The sequence below is a fragment of the Tupaia chinensis genome, unplaced genomic scaffold (assembly GCF_000334495.1).
Source record: "Tupaia chinensis unplaced genomic scaffold, TupChi_1.0 Scaffold149501_1, whole genome shotgun sequence".
Classification (NCBI taxonomy): Eukaryota; Metazoa; Chordata; class Mammalia; order Scandentia; family Tupaiidae; genus Tupaia; species Tupaia belangeri.
In genome coordinates this window covers 3,178,792-3,204,345 of record NW_006209345.1, presented here as the reverse complement: position 1 = coordinate 3,204,345, position 25,554 = coordinate 3,178,792, and the positions used below count along the sequence as shown (strand labels likewise).

Sequence of the window (25,554 nt, the reverse complement as noted above, 5' to 3'; positions counted from 1 at the left end):
AAGAGTGTGGATGAAAACAAGTGACCATATGGTTAAGAGGAAAAAACTATTCTTTTGGTGACATGATGACTTGATTGCATTCTTTTCACCTACTAATTACTGATTAGATGGAAGGTAGGGGGAGTATATAAAGAGACAATGTAGCATTTTGGTGGGTCGCTCCTTTTTTTTTTTCATCAGTGTATTAATGCTCTGCTTTTTTGGATCAGGTACTGTCTAATGAGTGTTCGAGGCTGCTACACTGATTTCCATGTGGACTTTGGTGGTACTTCTGTTTGGTATCATATCCATCAAGGGGGAAAGGTACGGTCTTAGTTATGGTGGGGGCTTGGAATCTGAAGCTGGTTATATCATGTTTGCTTCAGTTCATGCATGTTTAACATACCCCAGAAATTAATTCATTAGGAAATCGTTTTTGTTTATATCTAGAGAGAATTGTAGATTATACTGACCTTTTTGACAAGTGTTCATTAGGAATTAGTATTCGTCTAGTACACTGTCATTACACCAATACTAGCATAGTATTTAGTAAATCTCAACAGTCCTATTTCTGGATTCTCAAACCAGAGTTATCTAAATGAAGTCAAGGAAGTGACTTTACACGGACAAGATAATTTCTGTACTTAGAAGTATAATAATGTAGTGCAAAGAAACACATATTTTGTATAGATTTATGCTTTTCAAATTAAGAGACAGACCAATTTTCCTTACACGGAGGTACTAGTGTAACACGTGGCTAAAGGAAGCTTTTATATACTTTTTGAGGGTATTAATAGATTTTGAAAGATTAATTTTGCTTTTAAAGAATGATATTTCAGCTTGTCAATGTTTCTGAATGCTATTTGAGAATGGAAATCTAGAATTAATATCAGAGGTTTATAGTATACTTTTGTAACTCTTTTCCCCTTTATTCGAAGTAAATGCTTTTGTGAGAGAAAATTAGAACTAGAATGAAAACTCAATGCTTCTTTTTTTCTTTTTTTGAGAGGTTTTCGCTATAGGGCGCTTGCGCTCACCAGACAGAGAGAGACATAGAGACAGAAAGTGAGAAATCACCCCCCAGGGGGGATGGTCACACCACAATCCCTTCTCATCCATTCTCCTCTCGGGATCTTGGGCACGCACGCACATGCGCCCGGCCTGAGTTTTTAAGCCACCGGGTCTGGGACGCGAACCACAGTCAACTACGTGGGAGTCCAGCAACATAGCCATTATGCTAACTGCTGGTTCCCAAAACTCAATGCTTTTTAAAATGTTTAATTTAGAGCAACTATACCTCTAAATCCAAGTCATTTTGTTTTCTTTAGATCCATTTAAGCAGGCATCTTAAGTTTTGTCCTATAGTCTTAGTGACATTGGAACAACAACAACAACAACAAAAAAAAAAAAACCTGGGTGAGGCTCTTGAAGATATTGTACCTAATTAAATATGCTATTCAGGACTCAACAGCCAGGGGTATATAAGAGACAGCTTAGGTAATGAGCTAAATGCCCCTCTTTGAGTCTGAATGTATTCCAGGTTCTATAGGCAAACCTCAAGGAAGCCCTAATGCTTTTTGAGGAAATGGAGAATAAGAAATACCTACTTCCTTGGGCCTTCTGGAATTTCTGAGGTAGTCAGGTTTTATAGGCTGAGAGGATTGTTTGTCTCTTCTATTTGGTGGTTTTAACTTTGTACCTGTGTTATCAGTTGAGGGAAACGACTGGGTCATGTCAATGGCTGTTAACAGACTGAAGTTTTTTAACTCACAGGTCTTCTGGCTCATCCCCCCTACAGCCCACAACCTGGAGCTGTACGAGAATTGGCTGCTGTCAGGGAAACAGGGAGACATCTTTCTGGGTGACCGGGTGTCAGATTGCCAGCGCATTGAGCTCAAGCAGGGCTATACCTTCGTCATTCCCTCAGGTAAGTAAGACAGGGAAAAGCGGGTTGTTTACTCTAGCCACTTTTCTTAAAGACAAAGAAATTGATAGATTACCAAAAAAGTGGTTTTAATACTAAAGTGGGCAAAAAATGATGGTTTCCTTTCTTGTTATTTTGAAGTAAATTTTGAGATTGTATATTTAAACAAAAATGTTAAAGGTAGTGATTTTTCACTTAGAGTGTATCAGAATTGCTAGAAGAGACTTCAGATCTTCATGTTTGGGCCCCATATTGGCTCTACTAATTCAAAATATCTGTAGAAAGGCCAGTAGATGGCATAGCGGTTATGTCACTGGACTCCCACATGGCTGACCATGGCTCAGGTACTGGACCCTGTGTCTTGAAACTCATGCTGGGTGCTTGTGTGTGCATGATTAAAATCCTGAGTGGAGAATGGAGGAGAAGGGATTGCAGTGTGGCCATTCCCCCGAGGGGGTGGGTAGTGATTTCTCACTTTCTGTCTCTCTGTCTCTCCAGCAAGCACTCGCACCCTATAGCAAAAATCTCTCTCAAAGGAAAACAGAATCTCTGTAGACAAGGGCCTGTTCCATAGGTGGTAGACAACCCCTGCTAATGATCTATCTACCCTTCTAGGGAATGGACAGTGAATACCAGAGTGCTGGTGAATCAATTTTTTTTTTTTTTTTTTTTTTTTTTTTTTTTTAGATTTTTGCCACAAGGTACGTGCGCTCGCTGGAGAGTGGCAGAAAGGGAAAGTGAAAAATCACCCTCCCCAGATGGCCACACTGCAGTCCCTTCTGCTCAGTTCTCCTCTTGGGATTTTTGGGCACACACAAACACATGCCCAGAATGATTTTCAAACTGCACTCTGGGACTTGAACTGGAATCAGCCATGTAGGAATCCAGCACCTTAACCACCATGTCCCCTGCTGGCCCAAAATCAGTATTTTTGATCATGTCCCTAGTTCCAAAATAAATGCTTATAAAGAACATAGATTTTAGAGTCACAGACCTATATTCAAATTCTTTTTTTAAAGAATTATTTTATTTTAACTTTATTTTTTCATTTAAATTTGACCAGAGAGGGATAGAGCAAGAGTAAAAGAGAGAAAGTGAGAAAGCAATCTGCTAGGTCCAGAACTTGAACTGTGGTCAGCCATCTGGGAGCCTAGCACCCATAACCACCACACCACCAGCTGGCCCCCCTATATTCAAAATCTAACTAATACATTTACCTGCTCGTTAACCACTTTGGTCATATATTTAAATCCATGTCTCATCTTATTGTGAGGAATAAATGAGAATACATGTGAACTCTTTTGTACAGATCCTGGGTCATAGTTGGTGCTTCAATAAATTATACCATTTATTAAAAGTTTATTATGGGAGACCAGCAGGTGGTGTGGTCATTAAGGCTGCTGGACTCCCAAATGGCTGACTGCAGTTCAAGTCCTGGTCCTGGCAGCTTGCTTTCTCACTTTTTCTCTCTTTCTCTCTCTAGTCAACCTCAAAAAATAAAATAAAATTATGACAATGAATAAATTAAAAAAAAAAAGTTTATTATGGGACCAACCCTGTAGTGCAATGGTTAAGCATTGTGTGGTCGTTGGAAACTGGATCCTGCATGGCCAACTGTGGTTCATATCCCACCCTCACAGTTTGAAAAACATGATAGGTGCATTGCATGTGTATGCCTGCCCAGAATCCTGAGGGAATGAAGAAATGGAGAAAAGAGATTGTGACATGACTATGCCCCACTACCAGGGTGTTTTTGTTTTGTTTTGTTTTGTTTTTAGAGAGATTTTTGCTAGAGGGCGTGTGCACTCACAAGAGAGACTGACAGAAAGTGAGAAATCACCCCCTGGGAGATGGCCATGCCACAATCCCTTCTCCTCTAGTTTTCTCTCGGGATTTTGGGCACACATGCACACGTGCCTGGCATGAGTTTGAAGCCGTCAGGCCCAGGACTCAAACCACTGTCGACCATGTGGGAGTCTGTCTAGCAATGTAACCATTACGCCATGTGTTGATTCCTATGGGGGACCTTTTTATCTCTCCTTCCCTCTGTGTCTCTGGCTAGCACATGCACCCTCTGGCAGTTAAAAAAAAAAGTTTATTATATGTTAATCACTTTACATACATTTTCTTTACTAATGCTCACCAACAATCATTTGAGTATAATTTATCCTAGTTTTATAAAGGAAATTGAGGCTTCAAGAGTTAGTAATTTGACCAACCACTAGGAGGCAGAACCAAACTGAATGTGATCTAGGAACCTTATTCTAATATGTGCTTTCATCCATTGCCCTCCATTTCATTTCTTCCAGGCTGGATTCATGCTGTGTATACTCCCACAGACACATTAGTGTTTGGAGGCAATTTTTTGCATAGTTTCAACATCCCCATGCAATTAAAAATATACAACATTGAAGATAGAACACGGGTAAGTGATTTTATGTAACAAAAAGATTTTTTGTAACAATTGGATGTGAAGAGGTTTACTCCATTTAAGACAGATGTTGCAAGAGATTAATAGTTCATCAAAAAATCAATTTTGGGGGGGTTAAAATGCAGTGTTCACATTTTCAGAACACAGAAAAATTTTAATAGGATCTACATGCTTGGTTTTGAAGACTAATTCTTTGAGGTTCGTGATATCTCCTATCTTTTTATAGGGCCAGATATGGACATGTGGCAATCTTTGAGTCATGTTTTTCATTATACTCCTAGTATAATGAGGTTTTTCATCTCAAGTTTCTTAAGTTTAAATCCATGTATCTTTCTTCACTCTGACTACCATTTAACACTCAAAACATCTTTAATATATAGATGTGTATACTGTGTTCTCAACTGGGATTTCACAAGAAAATTAAACCCTACAAGAAATAATTTGTGTGTCTTATTTTCTCACTTTTCAGTAGACGAATGCACAGCTGGTACCATTCTAGATGCACAGGAGAAAAGTTAATTAATTATATATATTGGGTCATTGGGAAAGTCATGATGCATTTTTGCATCAGAAAAGACATTGCAGGGGCTGGCAGGTAGTGTGGTGATTTCCCTCCCTCCCTCCCTCCCTCCTCCCTCCCTCCTCCCTCCCTCTCCCCCTCTCTCCCCCTCTCTCCCTCCCTCACTCCCTGGTCAAATTAAAACGAATGAATAAATAAAATAAAATAATTCTTTTAAAAAAAAAACACATGACTTCGTGACTTAATGTAATGGATACATTAAGCAAGAATTGACAAACTTTCTGTAAAGGACCAGATAGTAAATATTGTAGGCTTTGTGGACCATACAGTATCGAATGCAACAACTTAATGTAACCTATGTAATGTAAGCAAATGATGTGGCTCAAATAAAATAAAATTTGAATTTCAGACAATTTTACATGTAACAAAACAACTTAATTTTTTTCACCATTTTTTCAACACATAAAAACATAGGAAATACTCCTAGTTCGTGGGCAAGTTAGATTTAACAAATCTAACAAGAGGTTTGATCAAACCTTCTAGCTTTTATCTCCCAGCTGACCTATGCCTTAGGAAATTAGGGCCTAATTTTTTTAGCAAAACACTAGTTAGTAAGGGCCAAATCATATGTGATAGAGGTATAAATTGCCACTAAACAGCAATTAGAGTATTTGGAGTTGTGATATACACAACTAATAGTCAAGTAATTTATCAAAATAGTAACAGTATATATGAATAGATGTTTTTATATACATATGATCAGTTATTTAATTAGGTTTTTGGCAAAAAATTTAGAACACCAATTTGTGAGGATAAACTCCATTTGTAAGGGCAAACACGGATCACAGGTAGCTCTGGAGCTGAGGAACAGCTTTGATTTTTTGGTAAAATTTGTGAGTCCACAGCTTTCTGATCAATCTTGTGCTCTGTAATCTCATATTTCTCCTCCTCTATGTCAAAGATCTCACCTTCCTGGTGTCTGGGCTTTCACAGTTTTTTTCTTGAAGTAAGCATCTGTATGGTGCTTTGGAATTTTTACTTTGCTAATATCAATTTTCATGGAGGTGGCAATGACAAATTTCTGGTGTGTTCTACACAGTGGAACTCAATTGAGAACCAGTGGTCCGGTTACAAATAGCAAGCCACTGCTCAGCTGCTTCAGGAAAACTACTCTCTTGCCTCTGTGGTGTCCAGTAAGGACAATTAGAATGGTCTCAGAAATGATGCTAGCTTGTAGCTTTCTCACATGCCGACTAAAAGTGTTTTTTGCCGTGGCTCAATAGCTTTCGAGGTACATATTCAGTAGGATAATACTTTTTGCGCAGTTTAACCACCCGGGTACCACCATTCCTGTCTCCACCAACTGGTTTTGTGACAGTCTCAAGAACCTTCTCCTTTTTCTTTTTGATCCTGGATTTAGTGGCCGAGTATTTCCTCTTGTACATGGCCTTCCTGGGATACATGGCAGATCGGGAATATCTGCCAATGCCCCAGACTAGGACCGAGTTTCGGCTGCAATGGGGCTTCCCCTTCTTGGACTTTATAACCTTGGTGTCACCCTTTTTAACCTTGCCACTGGCATCAGCCTTCTTGGCTTCAGGTTTCTTCTCCTTAGTATCCTGCTTTGCAGCTTTTCCACCTGCCATCTTGTATAGTGGGAAAGACACAAATAGATATTAGCAAGTGTGGGGAAATAGTAACAGTTGGTGAATCTCAGAAAAGGGCATAGAAATGTTCATGGTACCTTTTTTTTTTTTTTTTTAAGAATTATTTTATTTATTTATTTACTTGTTTATTTTAATTTGACCAGAGAGGGACAGAGTGAGAGAGAGAAAGAGGGAGAAAATGAGAAAGCAAGCCAACAAGTCTAGGACATGAACCTTGGTTGGCCATGTGGCAATTCAGTGCCTTTAACACCAGCTGTCGACCCTGGTACCATTCTTAAAACCTTTTGGTGTGGCCTGTAGGTGGTATGGTGGTTGAGGTGCTAGATTCCCACATGGCTGACCATGGTTTGAGTCCAAGACCTAGCGGCTTGCTTTCTCACTTTCTCTCTATCTCTGGTCAAATTAAATAATAATAATAAGTTAACTTGAATAATTCTTTTTTAAAAAAATGTTTTTGGTAGATTTAAAAGTATTGGAATGTTTAGTGCTGGCCCACGGCTTAGTGTTAACGGAGCCAGATTCCACATGTCTGTCTGTTTCAAACCCTGCTCCCCACAACTTGAAAAACACACCGATTGTGTGCATGCATATCCCACATCCTGACAAGATGGAAAAATGGAGGAGGAAGGATTACAGCTTGACCACACCCCGTTGGGAGGTTCTTTCTCCCTCTCCCTCTCTCAGTCTCTGGCAAGAACATGCATTTTCTGGCAATTAAAAAAAATTTTTTTTAAGATTTATTTATTATCATTAATTTTTAATTTGACCAGGGAGAGACAGAGAAAGTGAGAAAGCAAGCCGCCAGGTCTGGCACTCTTTAACTGTGGTCAGCCATGTGGAAATTCAGTGCCTTTAACCACCTCGCCACCTATTGGCCCCCAAAAGTAATTTTTTTTTATGGCAATTAGTGGAGCCCAGTAGGTAGCGTTGTGGTTGAGGCATTGGGCTACCACGTGGCCAACTGCAGTTCATGTCCTGTATCTGGCAGCTTGCTTTCTCACTTTCCCTCTGCTGAAAACATGTGTTCTATAGCAAGTTTAAAAATAATAATAATAAAAATAATCTTTTTAAAAAATAGTAATTAGTGAAGAATTTACAACTTTATAAGGAACGATCATTGAACTATTCACTGTCATCGTATTCAGTTAACATAAGTGCCAAATCATATATATCATAGCAGTAAAAGTTGTCATTGTGGTACCTATTTTATCATCTTATACTCAGGATTACTATTATTGTTAAGAGTAACAGAAATTGCCCTATTAGTAGAACTATGAGAGGAATTAGTGCTTTTCCAATATATTTTTTTAGAATTATTTATTATTTATTCATTCAGTCATTTTCATTTGACCAGAGACAGACACACAGAGAGAAGGACAGTGAGAAAGCAAGCCACCAGGTCCAGGATTTGAACCGTGGTTGGCCATGTGGAAGTGTCCAGTGCCTTAACTACCACGCCACTTGCTGGCCCTCAATGCATATTATAAAAGTGAATTCGTTGGGGCTGGTAGGTGCATGGTGGTTAAAGGTGCTGGATTCCCACATGCGCGACTGTGGTTCAAGTCCTGGACTTGGTAGCTTGCTTTCTTGCTTTCCCTTTCTCTCTCTCTGTCTCTGTCTCTGTCTCAAATTAAAAAAAAAAAAAGATGAAATTAAATAAATAAGTATTATTAAAAAGAGTAACGTAACTACAGAGATAGTTTTAGTAAATTTGAAGATGTAAAGAATGTATATATGCAAAAATAGGTAAAATATTTTAAAAGAAAAAGTAATTTCATAGTAAAATACTTGTTTAACTCAGTCATTTTAAAAGGTAGTATTCCCCCATACCTCTTTTAAGATTCAGTCTGAAGGGACCAGCAGATGGTGTAATGGTTACATTGCTGAACTCCCACGTAGTTGACTGCAATTTGATTCCTGGACCCAGCGGCTTAAAATTCATGCTGTGTGTGTGTGCGCGTGTGTGCACGCGTGCATGCCCAAAATCCCAAGAGGGGAAAGGAGAAGCGATTAGAGCATGGCCATCCCCATTGGCAGGGGTAGGGGTGCTTTCTTGCTTTCTGTCTCTCTCTCTCTGATGAGCACATGCATCCTGTGGCAAAATTCTTTTTAAAAAAAAAAAAAAAAGGATTCAGTCTGAAAATTAGTTTTTAAAGCTCATTCCCTTTTTGTGACTAAAAATGACTGTTAAAACTGGGGTTTGGGGCTAGCAGGTGGAGTGGAGTAATGGTTAAGATGCTGGATTCCTACATGGTTGACCATGGTCCAAGTCCCGGACCATGCAGCTTGAAACTTCCAGAGAATGGAGGCAAAGGGATTGTAGCATGGCCATTCCCTATGGGGCAGAAGTGATTTCTCACTTTCTGTCTCTCTTTCTCTGTCTCTCTGAGCACACCTGCCCTATAGCTTTAAAAAAATCTCTAAGAAAAAAAGAAAAAACGAGGGCTTCACTAGATCAGTTTCAGGGAAGAAAGGGCAAAAACACTTTCAATAACATAAGTAAAATGAGTACCTTAACTCTGCATGGAGTTTCCTGCCATCTGGTTAACTGGTAAAAACTGATCTTGATTTATTTATTTAATTTCTAGACTCTACTGATCAGAAAATGTCACATTTCCATACCTAATCATCTTATTTTCAAAATTTTTCTAAATATGTCTTAATTCTTTGATTTCAAATAAGGAATCCATCTGTGTTTCTATAAAATTTTATTGACTCTCCTACATATGTACACACAGCAGTTATTGCTTTTCATATCAACCTGTTATATATCAATACTAACCTAGGAGCTATTGAATATGTTACTTATCTCTAAAACTTACAAAGTTGAATTTAAAAGAGAATCTAAAGGGGCCATCTGGTGGCATGGTGGTTCAGGCACCTGGATCCTGCATGGCTGATCCAGTTGTTCAAGTCCTGGACCTGGGGGCTTGAGAAACACACCATGTGTGTGCACGTGTATGCCCAAAATCCTGAAAGAAGAAATTGGAGGAGAAGGGATCACAGCATTGCCATCCCCTATTGGGGGAAGTGTGATTTCTCACTTTTTCTCTATTTCTCCCTCTCTGGTGAGCACTTATACTTTCTAGCAGTTTTAAAAAAGAGACAGAATATATAGAGAATGCTTTATGAGCGAAATACAAAGTGTGTGGTTCTTTTTTTAAAATAATTATTTAATTTTTTGTTTTTTAAAGAGAGAGATTTTTGCTATAAGGAGCATTTGCTCGCCTGAGAGGCAGAGAGACAGAAAGAGAAATCATACCCCAGGAGGGGAGGAATGAACCGACCATAATTTCTTGTCCTTCATTCTCCTCTCGAGATTTTGGGCTCACGTGCGTCCGGTGTGAGTTTTAAGCCACTAGGTCCAGGACTCAAACTGCTGTCAGCTCTGCGAGTCCAGTAACATATCATTATACCATCTGCTGGTCCTTATTTAATTTTATTATTACTACTTTATTTTATATTTTTTAGAAAGACTTTTGCAGCACATTCTGCTGGAAAGACAGAGGCAGAGAGACAAAGTGAGAAATCACCCCCCTAGGGAGGATGGCCACACCACAGTCCCTTCTCCTCCATTCTCCTCCTAGATCTTGACCGCACATACACACGTGCCCAGCATGAGTTTTAGTTTTAACCTGCTGAGTCTGGGACTTGAACCATGGTCAACTACTTGGGGAGTCCAGTGATGTAACCATTACGCCACCTGCTGGTCCTTTATTTTTTTTAATTGTGCTATAGGCATGTCTGCTAACTAGAGAGAAAGAAAAAGAGATAGAGAAAGCAAGCCGCCATGTGGGAGTCCAGCATCTTAACTACCATCTCATCTGCTGGCCCCCAAAGCGTGCTTTTATTTATTTTTTTCTTTTTTTGGAGAGGTTTTTGCTATAGGGCGCGTGCGCTCACCAGCCAGACAGAGGGAGACAGAGAGACAGAAAGTGAGAAATCACCCTCTAGGGGGGATGGCCACGCCATAATCCCTTCTCCATTCTCCTCTTGGGATCTTGGGCATGCACGCACACGCGCCCAGTGTGAGTTTTAAGCCACCAGGTCCGGGACGCAAACTGCGGTTGACTACGTGGGAATCCAGTGACATAGCCATTACGCTAACTGCTGGTCCCATTTCCAGAAAGATGTTAATACACTTAAAAGGCCCTAGGGATAGGCATAGTATGTTACATTTAATTTGGGGGACCAAGTCCCTGTTAGTTCTTATATCTTCACCTCCCTTTATCAGAAATTAGTTAATTTGACTTCATTTATTTTTCTGAGAAAATAAAAGAAGAGGAGACTAAATGCATGCAGAACATTTACCATGTTAATAGTTTGGAATAATCAGTGTTGTTAAGATGTAAGTTATGGGCTGGCCCCATGTCCTAGTGATTTGAATCCAGGCTCTGTGGCTTGAAATAAACACCTGGCATGTGTGTATGCCCCAAATTCCCATAGGATGGAGAGATGGAGAAGAAGGGATTCATGCCCCATAGGAAGTACTCTTTTCCTCTTTGTGTCTTTCTGGCAAGCATACATACCCTCTGGCAATTTAGAAATTAAAAAATAAGTCTTACTTGGCTTACTGTGTTGAAGTATTGGCCTCTCTTTTACTTTTTTAAAAATTATTTTTATTTAACTTCTATTTCTTTATTTACTTATTTTAATTTGACCAGAGAGGGACAGAGCAAGAGAGAGAAAGTGAGAAAACAAGCCGCCTGGTCTGGGATTTGAACCATGGTCAGCCATGTGGGAGTCCAGCACCCTTAACCACCATGCCAGCATGCTGGCCCCTCTCTTACATTTTTCTTTTTAGTGAGGTTTTTGCCTTAGGGCATGTGCACTTTCCAGATGGAGAGAGACAGAGACAGTGAGACAGAACGTGAGAAATCACCTTCCAGGGGGATAGCCATGCCGCAATCCTATCTCCTCCGTTCTCGTCCTGGGATCTTGGGCACACACAGACATGTGCTCACCATGAGTTTCAAGCCACCAGGTCTGGGATTCAAATTGCTGTCAGCCACATGGGAGTTCAGAAACATAACTGCTCTGCCACCTGCTGGTCCCAGAATTGGCTTTCTAATGTGTATGACATCTTTAACTGGACTAATAAACAGTTTATTCATGCTGAAAAAATTCATTTTGCATTCTATAATAACATACAGTGATTGAATGTACTAAAAAAATAAATTGAAAACATTTTTAAATAAAAGAAGGTAGCAGAATATTTTTAGGATAGTCCCTTATCATTGGTCTTCCTCATTGATTAATCCATCTGATTTGCCTTTTCCATTATTGTGGCAGATCTAAATCAATTTTATATAACAATAATAATAATAGTAATAATAATGTTCTTTGGGAATAGAATGGAAAGGAGACTTAAACAGTGGCTGATTAGGCCATATGGAACAAAGTTCAAGGCAGGCAGGCTGAGAGTTGTTAGTTGGGAAAATGCCTAGCCTTATCCTAGATAGGACACAACTTGGGAATGTGTCTCTAATCATACTTTCATATATGGGATGACCTAATATGAACAAGTAACTTCATTATCATGTCCTGTTTTTATTAGATTTTCATTCCATGGCCTTCCTATTCAGAGTTAAACTATAGTAAAGCAAGAGTACCAGGACCAGCAGTTAGTGTAATAGCTATGTCGCTGGACTCCCATATAGTCAACCACAGTTTGAGTCCCAGACCTGGTGGCTTAAACTCACACCGGGCGCATGCATGCGTGCCCAAGAGGAAAATGGAGGAGAAGGGATTGCGGCATGGCCATCCCCCCTGAGGGGTGATTTCTTGCTTTCTGTCTCTCTGTCTTTCTGGTGAGCACACGCACCCTATAGCAAAAACCTCTCAAAAAAAAAAAAAAAATGAGTTCCTAGAATGCCTTTGTATCCTAGAAATTCTGAAATAATTTTCTCAAGTATGCTGTGTTATATTCTAATATTTTACTCTTTGTATCAAAAGCCAAAACTTATTTTTTGATGTTTTCACACTTAATCAAGACAGCTTCTTGAGGCCATCAAATGGCATAGAAGTTACATCATTGGAATTCCACATGGGTGACCACAGTTTGAATCCCAGACCTGGTGGCTTCAAAATCACGCTGGGCACATGTGCATGCATACCCAAGATCCCAGGAGAAGGGTGGAGAAAGGATCGTGGCATGGCTACCTCCACCACCACCCCCCAGGGGGGAATGATCTCTCACTTTCTTTTTTTTGGAGAGGTTTTTGCTATAGCGCACATGCGCTCGCCAGACAGACAGAGACATAGAGACAGAAAGCGAGAAATCACCCCCAGAGGGGATGGTCACGCCGCAATCCCTTTTCCTCCATTCTCCTCTAGGGATCTTGGGCACGCACGCACACGCGCCCAGCATGAGTTTTAAGCCACCGGGTCCGGGACGCAAACCGTGGTCGACTATGTGGGAGTCCAGCGAAATAGCCATTACGTTAACTGCTGGTTCCCTCCCTTTCTTTTTCACTGTCTCTGTCTCTCTCTCTGGCAAGCACACATACCCTAAGGCAAGAACCTCTCCAAAATAAATAGAAAGATAGCTTATTGGTGGCTCTGAATGGTCATTTTGTTTTGTTTTGTTTTGTTTTAAGAGAGATTTTTGCTATGGGGGCGCATGTATTCACCAGAGAGACAGACAGAAGGTGAGAAATCACTCCTTGGGGGTGATGGCCACGCCACAATCCCTTCTCCGTTCTTCTCTTGGGGTTTTTGGCACACATGCACGTGTGCCCAGTGTGTGTTTTAAGCCACCAGATCCAGAACTCTTAACTGTAGTCACCTACGTGAGAATACAGGTACATAACCATTATGTCATCTGCTGCTATTCTGAATGGTCTTTGCAAGTGCCTTCTGTCTTTCATTATTGTTTCCTAAGACCTGCATTTTCTAAGTTTATAGATTGACTTAATTCTTGCTTCATATGCTAACCTGGGTTCACAGGTTGACTGGTGAGCATTTTTCCTGTGTTAATTATTTCAGTAATTCAGTTTGTCTTACTCTCTTTCCTTGAAAATTGTTATTACCTTGCTTTTTTCATTATTCTCTTCCTGTATAGGTTCCAAATAAGTTCCGCTATCCATTCTACTATGAAATGTGTTGGTACGTGTTAGAGCGCTATGTGTACTGCATAACCAACCGTTCCCACCTAACTAAGGAATTTCAAAAAGAATCCCTCAGCATGGGTAAGTGTTCTCCCTACATGAAGTTTCAGGACACCCTTTAGGAGTAAAGTTGAAGCCAAGAATATCCAGTAAGGTATTATTCAGTAGTTGTCTTAATTTTTCACTTATCTACTTGGAAGTACCAAATTTATTCATTGGAATTGAACACTAGTTATCTACCCAAATGTGAATTACTAAGCTACATGAAATACTTTGAATTTGATCTTTGTCTGAGTTGCTAGTATTTAGCTCCTCCTTAGAAAGATCTAAGTTGTCTGACATGTTTTACCCTGTAAAGAATGCTCTTTGAGAGGCCGGCAGGTGGCATGGTAGTAAAGGTGCTGGCCTTCGACATGATTGACCACAGTTCTAGCCCCAGACTCAGTAGCTTGAAAATCACACTGGGTACATGTTTGCCCAAAATCCCAAGAGGAGAATGGAGAAAGGAAGAAAGAAAACAGAAACAAAACCTAAGTTAAAAAAAAAAAAAAAAAAAGAGTGAATGGGTGCCATGGTGGTTGAAGTACTAGATTCCCACATGGCCAACCTGTGGTTCAAGATCTGGACCCAGTGGCTTGGAAATCACAACAGATAAATATAATAAGTAAATATTGTTTTAAGAAAATGGTGTTTGTCGTGTGCGTGCGTGCCCAAGATCCCAGGAGGAGAATGAAGGAGAAGGGATTGCGGCGTGGCCATCCCCCCCTGGGGGGTGATTTCTCACTTTCTGTCTCTCTGTCTCTCTCTGTCTGTCTGGCGAGCGCATGCACCCTATGGCAAAAACCTCTCCAAAAAAAGTTAAAAATAAAAATGGTGTCTGACAAAATAGAAAGTAGGAATGTGTCATCAAAATGGCCCTTATTATATTTCAGGCACTCTACTAAGCAGTTTACATACATTAAATTTCTTCTTACCTGTAAGATAGATACCGTTATTGTCATTTTACAAATGAGGACATTAATGCTTAAGGAGATTAAAAAACTTGTCCAAGGACCAGCAGGTGGCATGATGGCTAAGGCCCTGGGTTACCACATGGCAGACCACGGTTTTAGTCCCAGATCCAACAGTTTGAAAACCATGTAAGTGCAAGTGTGTGCATGTCCAAAATCCCAAGAGGAGAATGGAGGAGAAGGGATTGGGGAGTGGCCATGCCCCCTGGGGATTATTTCTTACTTTCCCCGTCTATCTCTCTCTAGGAGTACACACATCTTTGGTAAAAGAAAAACTTTACTTTTTTTTTTTTTTTTTAATTTTTATTTCTATGATCTTTGACTAGGTGTATACGATTCTTTCTTTTCTTTTTTTTTTTTTTCTTTTGAGAGAGATTTTTGCTATAGGGTCGTGCACTTACCAGAGAGACAGAAAGCAAGAAATCACCCCCCAGGGGGGATGGCCATGCTGCAATCCATTCTCCTCTTGGGATCTTTAGCACTCACACATACACGCCTGGCGTGAGTTTAAGCCACCGGATCCAAGACTTCAGCCGCAGTCAACTACATGGGAGTCCAGTGACATAGCCATTACCCTAATTGCTGGTCCCAAAAGAAAAACTTTCACAAAAAAAAAAAAAAAACCTTATCCACAGTCTTAACAGTTAATAAGTGGCAAAACCATAGTTTAAACCAGGTTAGTCAGACTCTAAATCTGTGCTTTATAATGTCAAGATACTTGTTGCTTTAGCATTTTCCTTTTATTGTATAACTATTTATAGTTAATATTCTCATTTGAAAATAAGAATGCTCACCAAATATGTGAAAGGAGGGGTTAGAATTGCATATATATATAGTAATTAATCTTGTTTTAAAATACTTCTCTTCATAGTCATATATATATATTATATAATATATGTAATGTTATATGTTATATGTATTATATTTTATATATATACACACACACACACACACACACACACACATAAGAAAAATGTACAAATGAAAGAAATACATTACACCATTCAGTTATTATCCCAGGTAGAGCAATAAAAGGGGATGGCCTGTTTAGTGTTTTACATCTTCTTGAATTTTCTTATGTTTGATAGTAAACATGTATTACTTTTATAACAATAATATCAAAAATTTATGAGAATCTTCCTTTTCCAAAAATAGTCACATTGTTTTGTTATCTATATTGTTAGGATTTCAACTCCAAAATTTAATTTTATGGGTATAAAACTACTCCTTTTTTTGTAGAGAGATTTTTTGCTATAGGGCATGTATGCTTGCCAGAAAGACAGAAACTGAGAGAATGAAAGCGAGAAATCATACATACACACACACACACTGGAGGGATGGCCACACTACAGTCCCTTCTCCGCCTCTTTTCAGGAGTTTTAAGTCACCAAGTCTGGGACTTGAACCATGCTCAACTACATGGAAATCCAGTGATGTAACCATTACTACATCTGCTGGTCCCAATGCAACACACTTTTTAAATATATGTGCTACTATCTACTCTTTCGAAAGACAGTGACGTCATAATCCCAAATTCAGGCTTAAATTTGAAACTGACACCATTTCTAAAAGTAGTTTCTTCCCAGTACACAGTTCAAAGACTGGGTCTTTCCCAAACATTTAAAATTCCAGTTGATCATTAGCTCTTGTCCTAGTAAGTCAGGATCTAATAGGACAACAGAGGTAATGTCAATTGGATTTCTGCCTGTAGCTGATATTTTTTTAAAGAATTATTTATTTATTTAATTTTATTTTTTATTATTATTTTAAAATTTGGTCAAAGAGAGTCTGGGAAAGTAAGAAAGCAAGCTGCCAGGTTCAGGACTTAAACTGCAGTGTGTCCAGAGTCCTTAACCACCACACTACCTTCTGACACCCTGGTTTATTTGGGTTTTCTTTAAAGAATTATTTATTTGGGGCTGGCAGGTGGTGTGGTAGTTGAGGACACTGGATTCCCACATGGCTGACCACGGTTCATGTCCCAGACCTGGCAGCTTGCTTTCTTACTTTCCCTCTGCCCTATTCTCCCACCCCCATTTCTCTCCGGTCAAATTAATTAAGTAAGTAAATAAATAAAGTTAAATAAAATAATTCTTAAAAAAGAATTATTTATTTATTATTCAGTTTGATGAGAAAGAGAAGCAAGCTGCCAAGTCCAGGACTTGAACTGCAGTTGGCAATGTGAGAGCCCAGCGCCCTAACCACCACACCACCTTCCGGCCCTTGTAACTGATTTTTTTCAACAGTAGACAAATAGTTTGCAATAATAAGAAACTTTTTAAAAATATGATATCTTTTTTTAACTAATTTCATTTTATTTATTTATTTATTTATTTGTTTGTTTGTTTATTTTTAATTTGACCAGAAAGAGATATGCAAGAGAGAGAGAAAGAGAGAGACAGAAAGTCAGAAAGCAAGCCACCTCGTCTGGGGCTCGAACTATAGTTGGCCATGTGGCAGAGTTCAGCACCTTAACCACCACACCACCTGCTGGTCCCCTAATATTTCTTAATCATTTATAATTTCAGGGATCCTCCCATACCACCTATTTATTTCTCTTTATCACATGGCCAAATGGCATGTTGTTAATTGCATATTTTTCTTCATATTGGTAGATTTGGAGTTAAATGGGTTGGAATCTGGAAATGGGGATGAAGAAGCAATGGATAGAGAACCCCGACGCTTGAGTAGCAGACGTTCTATCCTCACTAGCCCTGTGGCCAATGGGGTCAACCTGGATTATGAGGGACTGGGCAAAACCTGCCGAAGTCTTCCAGCTCTGAAGAAAACATTATCTGGGGATTCATCCTCTGACTCTAGCCGTGGTTCCCACAATGGCCAAGTGTGGGATCCTCAGTGTAGCCCCCGAAAGGACCGGCAAGTGCATCTGACCCATTTTGAGCTTGAAGGCCTTCGCTGCCTTGTAGATAAGCTGGAGTCTCTGCCACTACACAAGAAGTGTGTCCCCACAGGGATAGAAGATGAGGATGCCCTCATTGCTGACGTAAAGGTAAGGGTTTGTTATATTGTATGACAACTGTCAAATTTGTTAGGGCAGTCAATTTCTGGATTTAGTGGGAAAGTACAGAAATTTTGGATAATCTTTGACTCAGCCAAAGTGAAGTTAGTATGTACGAGCGTTTTTTAGTGGTGTTCAAATGTTTCAAATGCTAACCAAGTCTAGGTCCCTGTTCTGAAAATACTGTTATCTTATGTGTTCAATGAGGACTTTTGTCCTAAAACAGATTTTAGGCTGACCTGACCTCAAAAACAAAGCAGAGCCTAAGGAAATATGTTAAAAAATGTTTACTAGGTCTAACTGTGGTGGCACAGGCAGCAAGGCAGTGCTGTGTGATACTGGAGTCATATAAGGAAACCTAGAGTTTAGATCCTGGATTGAATTGAGCATGCTGGAAGCCTGGGAGGAAGATTGTGGCCCTACCTCCACTTTCATGAAATAAATAAACTTAAAAAGAAAGAAATATCTCTTGGAACTTGTTACCCTTCGATGAAGAGGACTGTTACTAGAGAGAAGTGGCTGAGAGCATCCCAAGCAGATTGAGAGAAGAGAAATTGTTCTATGCTGGGTTACGTTGAGTAGGTTTAGTATCTTTAGTTTCAGATTTATCTAGTATTAAGACGTAAATATGGGGGCTGGAAAGAGATGTAGTTGTAATGCAACAAACACTCTTTGAGGTTGATCCAAGTGGGAAGGTTCTGGGTTTGCATCTGATGATCTCCCTGAACACACCAAGTCACATGTGTGCCTATGATCCAGAGCCGACTGAAGCTGAGGATGGATTGTAATGTGAAGACCCTGTTGGGAGTGCCTCTCTGTCTCACTGTCTCTTGCTTATGGATAGATAGATGGAAGGGAAGAAGGAAGGAAGGAACTCTCAAAAATAAATAAATAACTATGTGGGAACAATTTCTGAGAAAAGTATCTTTTTTTTTTTTTTTGGACAGGTTTTTGCTATAGGGCATGTGCGCTCGCAAGACAGAGACTGAGAGACAGAAATGAGAAATCACCCCCCAGGGGGGATAGCCATGCCGCAGTCTCTTCTCCTCCATTCTCCTCTTGGGATCTTGGGCATGCATGCACACGTGCCTGGCGTGAGTTTAAGACACTGGGTCTGGGACTCGAACTGTGGTCGACTACATGGGAGTCCAGCGCCGTAGACATTACGCCAACTGCTGGTCCCCAGAAAAGTATCATTTTGAACAGTTTTTTCTACTACTCTGTAACTTTTTTGTGTCACATATATGTAGATGTTTTTTGATTTGTTAGAGGACATGAGTGCTCACCAGAGACAGATGGAGGTGGGAGGTGAGAAAGCATCTCCTCAAGGGGGATGATTATACCACTGTCACTTCTCCTCTAGCTCCCCTTTAGGGATTTGGGGCATGCATGTACACACAGCTGGCATATTTTTCAAGCCACTGGGTCTAGGACTCAAACTGTGCTACTCGAACTGGGTTCCAGCTGCCTTAACCGTTATGCTACCAACTGGGCCTATTTTTCTTCTTTTCCAAGAGTTCTCCTAACATTAGTACTATCTTCCAAGCATAACTCACCCCTCATGTATTTGACTCAAATAAATGAATGTGGTTTTGAGCAATCTAGATTTGAGCTACCAGAATCATAGAGCATTCTTTTAAGTCCGTCTTCATAAGTTAACATTATTAATGTGTACACCAAAAAAGTGGAAAGCTGGGAATAACTTTTTTTTTTTTTTTTTTAGGTTTTGGCCATAGGGCATGACAGAGAAAGACAGAGAGAGAGAAATAGCCATGCCACAGTCCCATCTCTGTTCTCCTGGGATTTGGAGCATGCATGCACACACCACTGGCATTAAGTTTCAAGCTACTGGGTCCAGAACTCTGACTGAGATCAGCCAACACCTTAACCACCACACCACCTGCTGGCTTTAACTATTTTTTAAATTAGTGTTTTGAACTATGTCTTGAGTGCAGGACATGGGTATGTGTATTAGAAAGCTAGTACACAGTTTATAATAAGTGTGACTGAGCCAGCTAGTGATGTGGTGGTTAAGGTGTCTGGATCCCACATAACCAATTGAATGGTTTAAGTGCTGTACCCAGCAGCTTGAAAAACATGCTGGGTGTGTGTGTATGCTTACCCAAAATTCTGACAAGAAGGAGGGATGGAAGAAAAGGGATTATGGTTGGGGCCGGCAAGTGGCATGGTGGTTAAAGGCACTGGACTCCCACATGGCTGACTATGGTTCAAGTCTCGAACCTGGTGGCTTGCTTTCTCACTTCCTCTCTCTCTCTTATAAAACTGGAAAATAATAATGATAATAATAATAAATAAAGTTAAATCATTCTTTTAAAAAAAGAGAGATTATGGTTTTACCAGTCCCCATGGCAGGTGCTTTCTTTCTCTCTCTCTGTCACTCTCGGATGAGCTTACTTACCTCTGGCAAAGAGAAAAAGTGTTACTTGAAAACCTGGGTTAGTTTAAGCTACTTTTAAGCCTTTTTTTTTTTTTAAGAGGTTTTTGCTATAGGGCGCATGCACTCACCAGAAAGAGACAGAAAGCAAGAAATCACTCCCCAGGGTGGATGGCCATGCCGCAATCCCTTCTCCTCCATCCTCCTCCTGTGATATTTGGGCACGCACAGGACTCGAACTGCAGTTGACTACGTGGGAGTCCAACGACATAGCCATTATGCTAACTGCTGGTCCCCTTTTAAGCCATTTTAAGAACTTACAGGGAATACTTTTGTGACCTTAGTGATAATGGACCGAATGTCTCATAGTAGGTCTTTTCCAGTTCTAATTCCTGACAGATTTTCTTTGGCTGCTGTATAACCAGAGGTCCTCCCCACTTTCTGCTAGTCATCTCAGGAAAGAATTCCAGAGATTGGAATAGGACCTCATTTTTTTTTTTTTATTACTGACATTTTAATTATGTTTTATATTGTTTATGCAGTAATGACAAAAAATTTGCAGAGGCTAAAAAGGGTAGTAACCTGGTTGGGGTTGGTCTTCTGTAGTGACAGAAGCTGGACAATTAGTGTTACAGTTTGATTTTATAAAGTTTGCTCTAGGGACCAGCAGTTAGTGTAATAGTTATGTCGCTGGACTCCCATGTAGTCGACCGCAGTTTGAGTCCCGGGCCTGGTGGCTTAAACTCACACCAGGCACGTGTGCGTTCGTGCCCAAGATCCCAAGAGGAGAATGGAGGAGAAGGGATTGTGGTGTGGCCATGCCCCCTGGGGGGTGATTTCTCGCTTTCTGTTTCTCTGTCTCTCTCTTGTCTTTCTGGTGAGCACACACTCTCTATAGCAAAAACCTCTCCAAAAAAAATAAATAAATAAAGTTTGCTCTAAAAGTGGCAGTGGGTATCATATTATATCATGTATTATCATATCATGTATACATCAGCTTGTATTTTGGGGAGGAATTGACAAAGTTCCAGGTAAGCATGGTCCTATTTCTATGATGATGCAATAGAACAGATTTAGCCATACTTTTCCAGATTCACAAATTAGATCCCAAACTCACTTCACACTTTTTTCTTTTCCTTTTTTTATTTTTGGATGTTTTTGCCTCAGGGTATGTGCACTTGCCAAAGAGACAGACACAGTGAGAAACCACCCCCCCAGGGGAGTTGGCCATGCCACAATCCTTTCTCCTCCACTCTCTTCCCAGGATCTTAGGCATGTGCACACACGTGTATGGCATGAGTTTCAAGCCACCAGGTCTGGGACTTGAACCATGGTTGGCCATATGGGAGCCTAACGATGTAACTTCTGCACCATCTGCTGGCTCCCTGTTTCACACTCTCGAGTAAGTAAAAGATGTTTAATTTTTTTTATTTTCCATCATGGTAGGATTTTTATAATCCCAAGAGATTGTTTGAGTATATCCTTATTTCTACTGAAGTCTCTTTTTATGTAGATACTCCACTATGGATCCATGTGGGAAACATTGAATTGTGACTTATGAGACTTATTATTAACTTATATAATTGTCTTTAGGAACTCTTATTTTAAAAATAATTTTTTAATAATTATTTAATTTTATTTATTCATTTATTTTAATTTGACCATAGAGAGACACAGCAAGAGAGAGAAGGAAAGTGAGAAAGGAAGCTAGCAGGTCCAGGACTTGAACCACAGTCAGTCATGTGGGAATGTCCAGCACCTTAACCACCACGCCACCTGCTAGTCCCCTAAAAAATTTTTTTAAAGAGATTTTTGCTATAGGATGCATAAGCTTGCCAGAGAGACAAGACCGTAGAAAATTATCCTGCAGATGGATGGCTGTCACACAGTCCCTTTTCCTCCATTCCCCTCTTGGGATCTTAGGCATGCATGCACATGCACCTGGCAAAAGTTTTGAGCTGCTGGATCTAGGACTTGAACTATGCTCAATTATATGAGAGTCCAGCAATATAACTATTATGCCATCTCTCAGTCCCTGTCTTTAGGAACTCTTAAGAAGAAAGTTTTGGGACCAGCCAGCGGCATTGTGGTTAAGGTAGCTGGATCCCAAATGGCTGTGCAGTTTGAGTTCTGGGCCCAGTGTGAAAATTACACCTGGCACATGTATAAAGTACTTTTTTAATAACTATTTTATTTCACAAATATATATGTCTGTGTGTGTGTGTGTGTGTGTGTGAAATATATATATATATTTGAGAGGTGTTTTTGCTATAAGGCGCGTGCGCTCACCAGAAAGAGAAACAGAAAGCGAGAAATCACCCACCAGGGACATGGCCATGCTGCAATCCCTTCTCCTCCATTCTCCTCTCGGGATCTGGGGCATGCACACACATGTGCCCAGTGTGAGTTTAAGCCACCCGGTCCAGGACTTGAACCACGGTTGACTACATGGGAGTCCAGCAACATAGCCATTACGCTAACTGCTGGTCCCTGTATATTTATTTATTTAAATTTGACTAGAGAGGGACAGAATGAAAGAGAGAGAAAAAGTGAGAAAGAAAGCCACCAGATCCAGGACTCGAACCATAGTCAGCCAAGTGGAAGTCCAGCACTCCCAACCACCACACCACCTGCTGACTCTGTTAGTAAAGTACTTAATAACCAGTAACTTCATTACAGCGAGGAAAAAAATAAAGAGACCAGCATATGGCGTAATGGTTACATTGCTGGATTGCCACATAGTCAACCATGTTTTGTGTCCTGGACCTGGCGACTTAAAACTCAGGCTGGATGCGTGTGTATGCATACCCAAAAATCCCGAGAGGAGACTGGAGGAGAAAAAATGCAGCGTGGCCATCCTCCCAGGGGAATTAACTTTTCATTTTCTGTCTGTCTCTTTGTCTCCAGTGAGCACACACGCCCTACACTAAAAGTCTCTTAAAAATTAAAAGTTACAAATCCGTAAAATTTGGGACCATCAGACGGAATAACGGTTATATCACTGAACTCCCACGTAGTCAAGCACGGTTCAGGTCCCAGACCCAGGGGCTTGAAACTCATGTCAGACACACGTGTGTGCATGTGTGCCCAGAATCCTGAGAGGAGAATGGAGAAGGTATTACAGTATGGTCATCCCTCCTGGGGGGGTGATTTGTCGCTTTTTGTCTCTCTGTCTCTCCCGTGAGCGCGTACACCCATAGCAAAAAATCTCTCTTTAAAAAAAATGTGAAATTAATTTATTCCACTGCCTAGGAGACCAGCATTTAGTGTAATGACTGTGTCCCTGGACTCCCATGTAGTCGACCGCAGTACGGGTCCTGGACCTGGTGGCTTAAACTTGTGCCGGGCGCGTGTGCGTGCGTGCCCAGGATCCCAAAAGGAGAATGGAGGAGAAGGGATTGTGGTGTGGCCATACCCCCTGGGTGGTGATTTCTCACTTTCTATCTCTCTGTTTCTCTCTTTCTGGCGAGTGCACGTGCATTATAGCAAAAAACCTCTCAAAAAAAAAAAAAAATTACTGTCTACTCTGTGTCAGTAACCAAACTGAGAGTTGGGAGAACTATGTAGCCATGCCATGGTTCTAGCCCTTAGGAGCCTTATCAAACCTTGGTGGAGCAGACATTTTAGTGGACTAAGAAAGAAGTGCAGTCCAGATTTGCAGGTGGCATACATGACCCAGGGCACAGAGCAAACAGAAGAGGGTAACAGAGTCTACAGTGAGGGAAAGAAGTACAGGTCTTTTTTTTTTTTTTTTCTTTTGCTATAGGGTAAGGCAAGCTAAAGTAGGACATTGCTGTGTAAGACTGGGGCCGGGACCAGCAGATGGCGTAAAAGGCTACGTCACTGGAATCCCATGTAGTTGACCACAGTTCAGGTCCTGGACCCGGTGGCTTAAACTCACGCCAAGCGCGTTTATGTATGTGCCCAAGATCCCGAAAGGAGAATGGAGGAGAAGGGTTTGTGTGGCATGGCCGTCCCCTCTAGGGGTTGATTTCTCACTTTCTGTCTCTCTCTCTCTGTGTCTTTCTGGTGAGCACACATGCCCTATGGCAAAAACCTCTCCAAAAAGAAAAGAGTGGGGCCATATGGAAAGCCCAGATTTGATTCAGTGGTATGTGCCTGTAATCCTGACTAACAGAGAAGCTGAAGCAGGAGAATCAGGGCAAGGTGAGATGCTGTCAAAAATCTCTCTCTTGCCCTGTCTCTCATTTTTCCCCCTTCCTACCTCCTTCCTTCTATCCTCTCTTACAAATTTTTGTTTTTGTTTTTATTTAAATAGGTGTTTCTGGGGACCAGCAGATGGTGTAATGGCTATGTCACTGGACTCCCATGTAGTCGACTGTGGTTCGAGTCCTGGACCCAGTGGCTTAAACTCACACCGGGCACATGTGCGTGTGTGCCCCAGATCCCAAGAAGAGAACAGAGGAGAAGGGATTGCGGCGTGGCCATCCCCCCTGGGGGGTGATTTCTCGCTTTCTATCTCTCTGTCTCTCTCTGTCTTTCTGGCAAGCACATGTGCCCTATAGCAAAAAACTTTCCCCTTAAAAAACAAAAAGGTGTTACTGGGGCTGGCAGGTGGTGGAGTGATTAAGGGAGCTGGATTCCCACATGGCCTAATGCATTTTGAGTCCTGGAACTGGCGACTTGGTTCTTTCTCTCTCTCTCTCTCTCTCTCTCTCCCCACCTCTGGTCAAAATTAAAATAAATAAAGTTGAATAAAATAATTATTTTTAAAAAAATATTTTTTAAAAAAGAGAGGAGGTGTTAGAGGGGCCAGCAGGTGGTATGGCGGTTAAGGGTTGGAGTCCTACGTAGTTCAAGTCCTAGACAGGATGGCTTGAAAATCACATGCCCAAAATCATGATAGAAGAATGGAGAAAAAGAGATGTTTGCTGGGACCAGCAGTTAGCGTAATGGCTATGTCGCTGAACTCCCATGTAGTCGACTGCAGTTCGAGTCCCGGACCCAGAGGTTTAAACTCATGTCGGGCACATGCGCGTGCGTGCCCGAGATCCCGAGAGGAGAATGGAGGAGAAAGGATTGCAGTGTGGCCATCCACCCTGGCGGGTGATTTCTCACTTTCTGTCTCTCTGTCTGTCTCTGTCTTTCTGGAGAGCGCACACTTCCTATAGCAAAAACCTCTCCCAAAAAAAAAGAAAGAGAGAGAGATGGTTGCATGGCCATTCCCCCAAGGAGTGATTTCTTATTTTCCCTCTGTCTTTCTCTCTCCAGAGAGTAAAAATGCCCTAGCAAAAACCTAAAATAATAAAATATTATGTGGCCAGCCCATGGCATGGTGGGTAAGGCAGCTGGATCCTGCATGGCCAACTACATGGTACAAGTCCTGGACCCCTGTGCTTGAGAAAACACCAGGCATGTGTGTATGCATGTGCAAAATCCTGAGAGGAGAATGGAGGAGATTGCAGTGTGGCCATCCCCTCTGAGAGGTGCAGCCATCCCCTCAGAGGGGTGCTTTCACTCTGTCTGTCTGTCTCTCTTT

At 40.9% G+C, this 25,554-nt stretch overlaps 1 protein-coding gene across 3 annotated transcripts in view; it reads left to right on the top strand.

The window, feature by feature from the left end:
• Positions 1-25,554, top strand: part of KDM2A (lysine demethylase 2A) — a 153,117-nt gene that overhangs the window by 89,168 nt on the left and 38,395 nt on the right. For all 3 annotated transcript variants that reach the window (XM_006171303.3, XM_006171304.3, XM_014585315.2), the window contains 5 exons: positions 210-303; positions 1,753-1,906; positions 4,213-4,328; positions 13,585-13,711; positions 17,256-17,650. In XM_006171303.3, the coding sequence (XP_006171365.1) occupies positions 210-303; positions 1,753-1,906; positions 4,213-4,328; positions 13,585-13,711; positions 17,256-17,650 (886 nt within the window). The remainder of the gene's footprint in view (positions 1-209; positions 304-1,752; positions 1,907-4,212; positions 4,329-13,584; positions 13,712-17,255; positions 17,651-25,554) is intronic.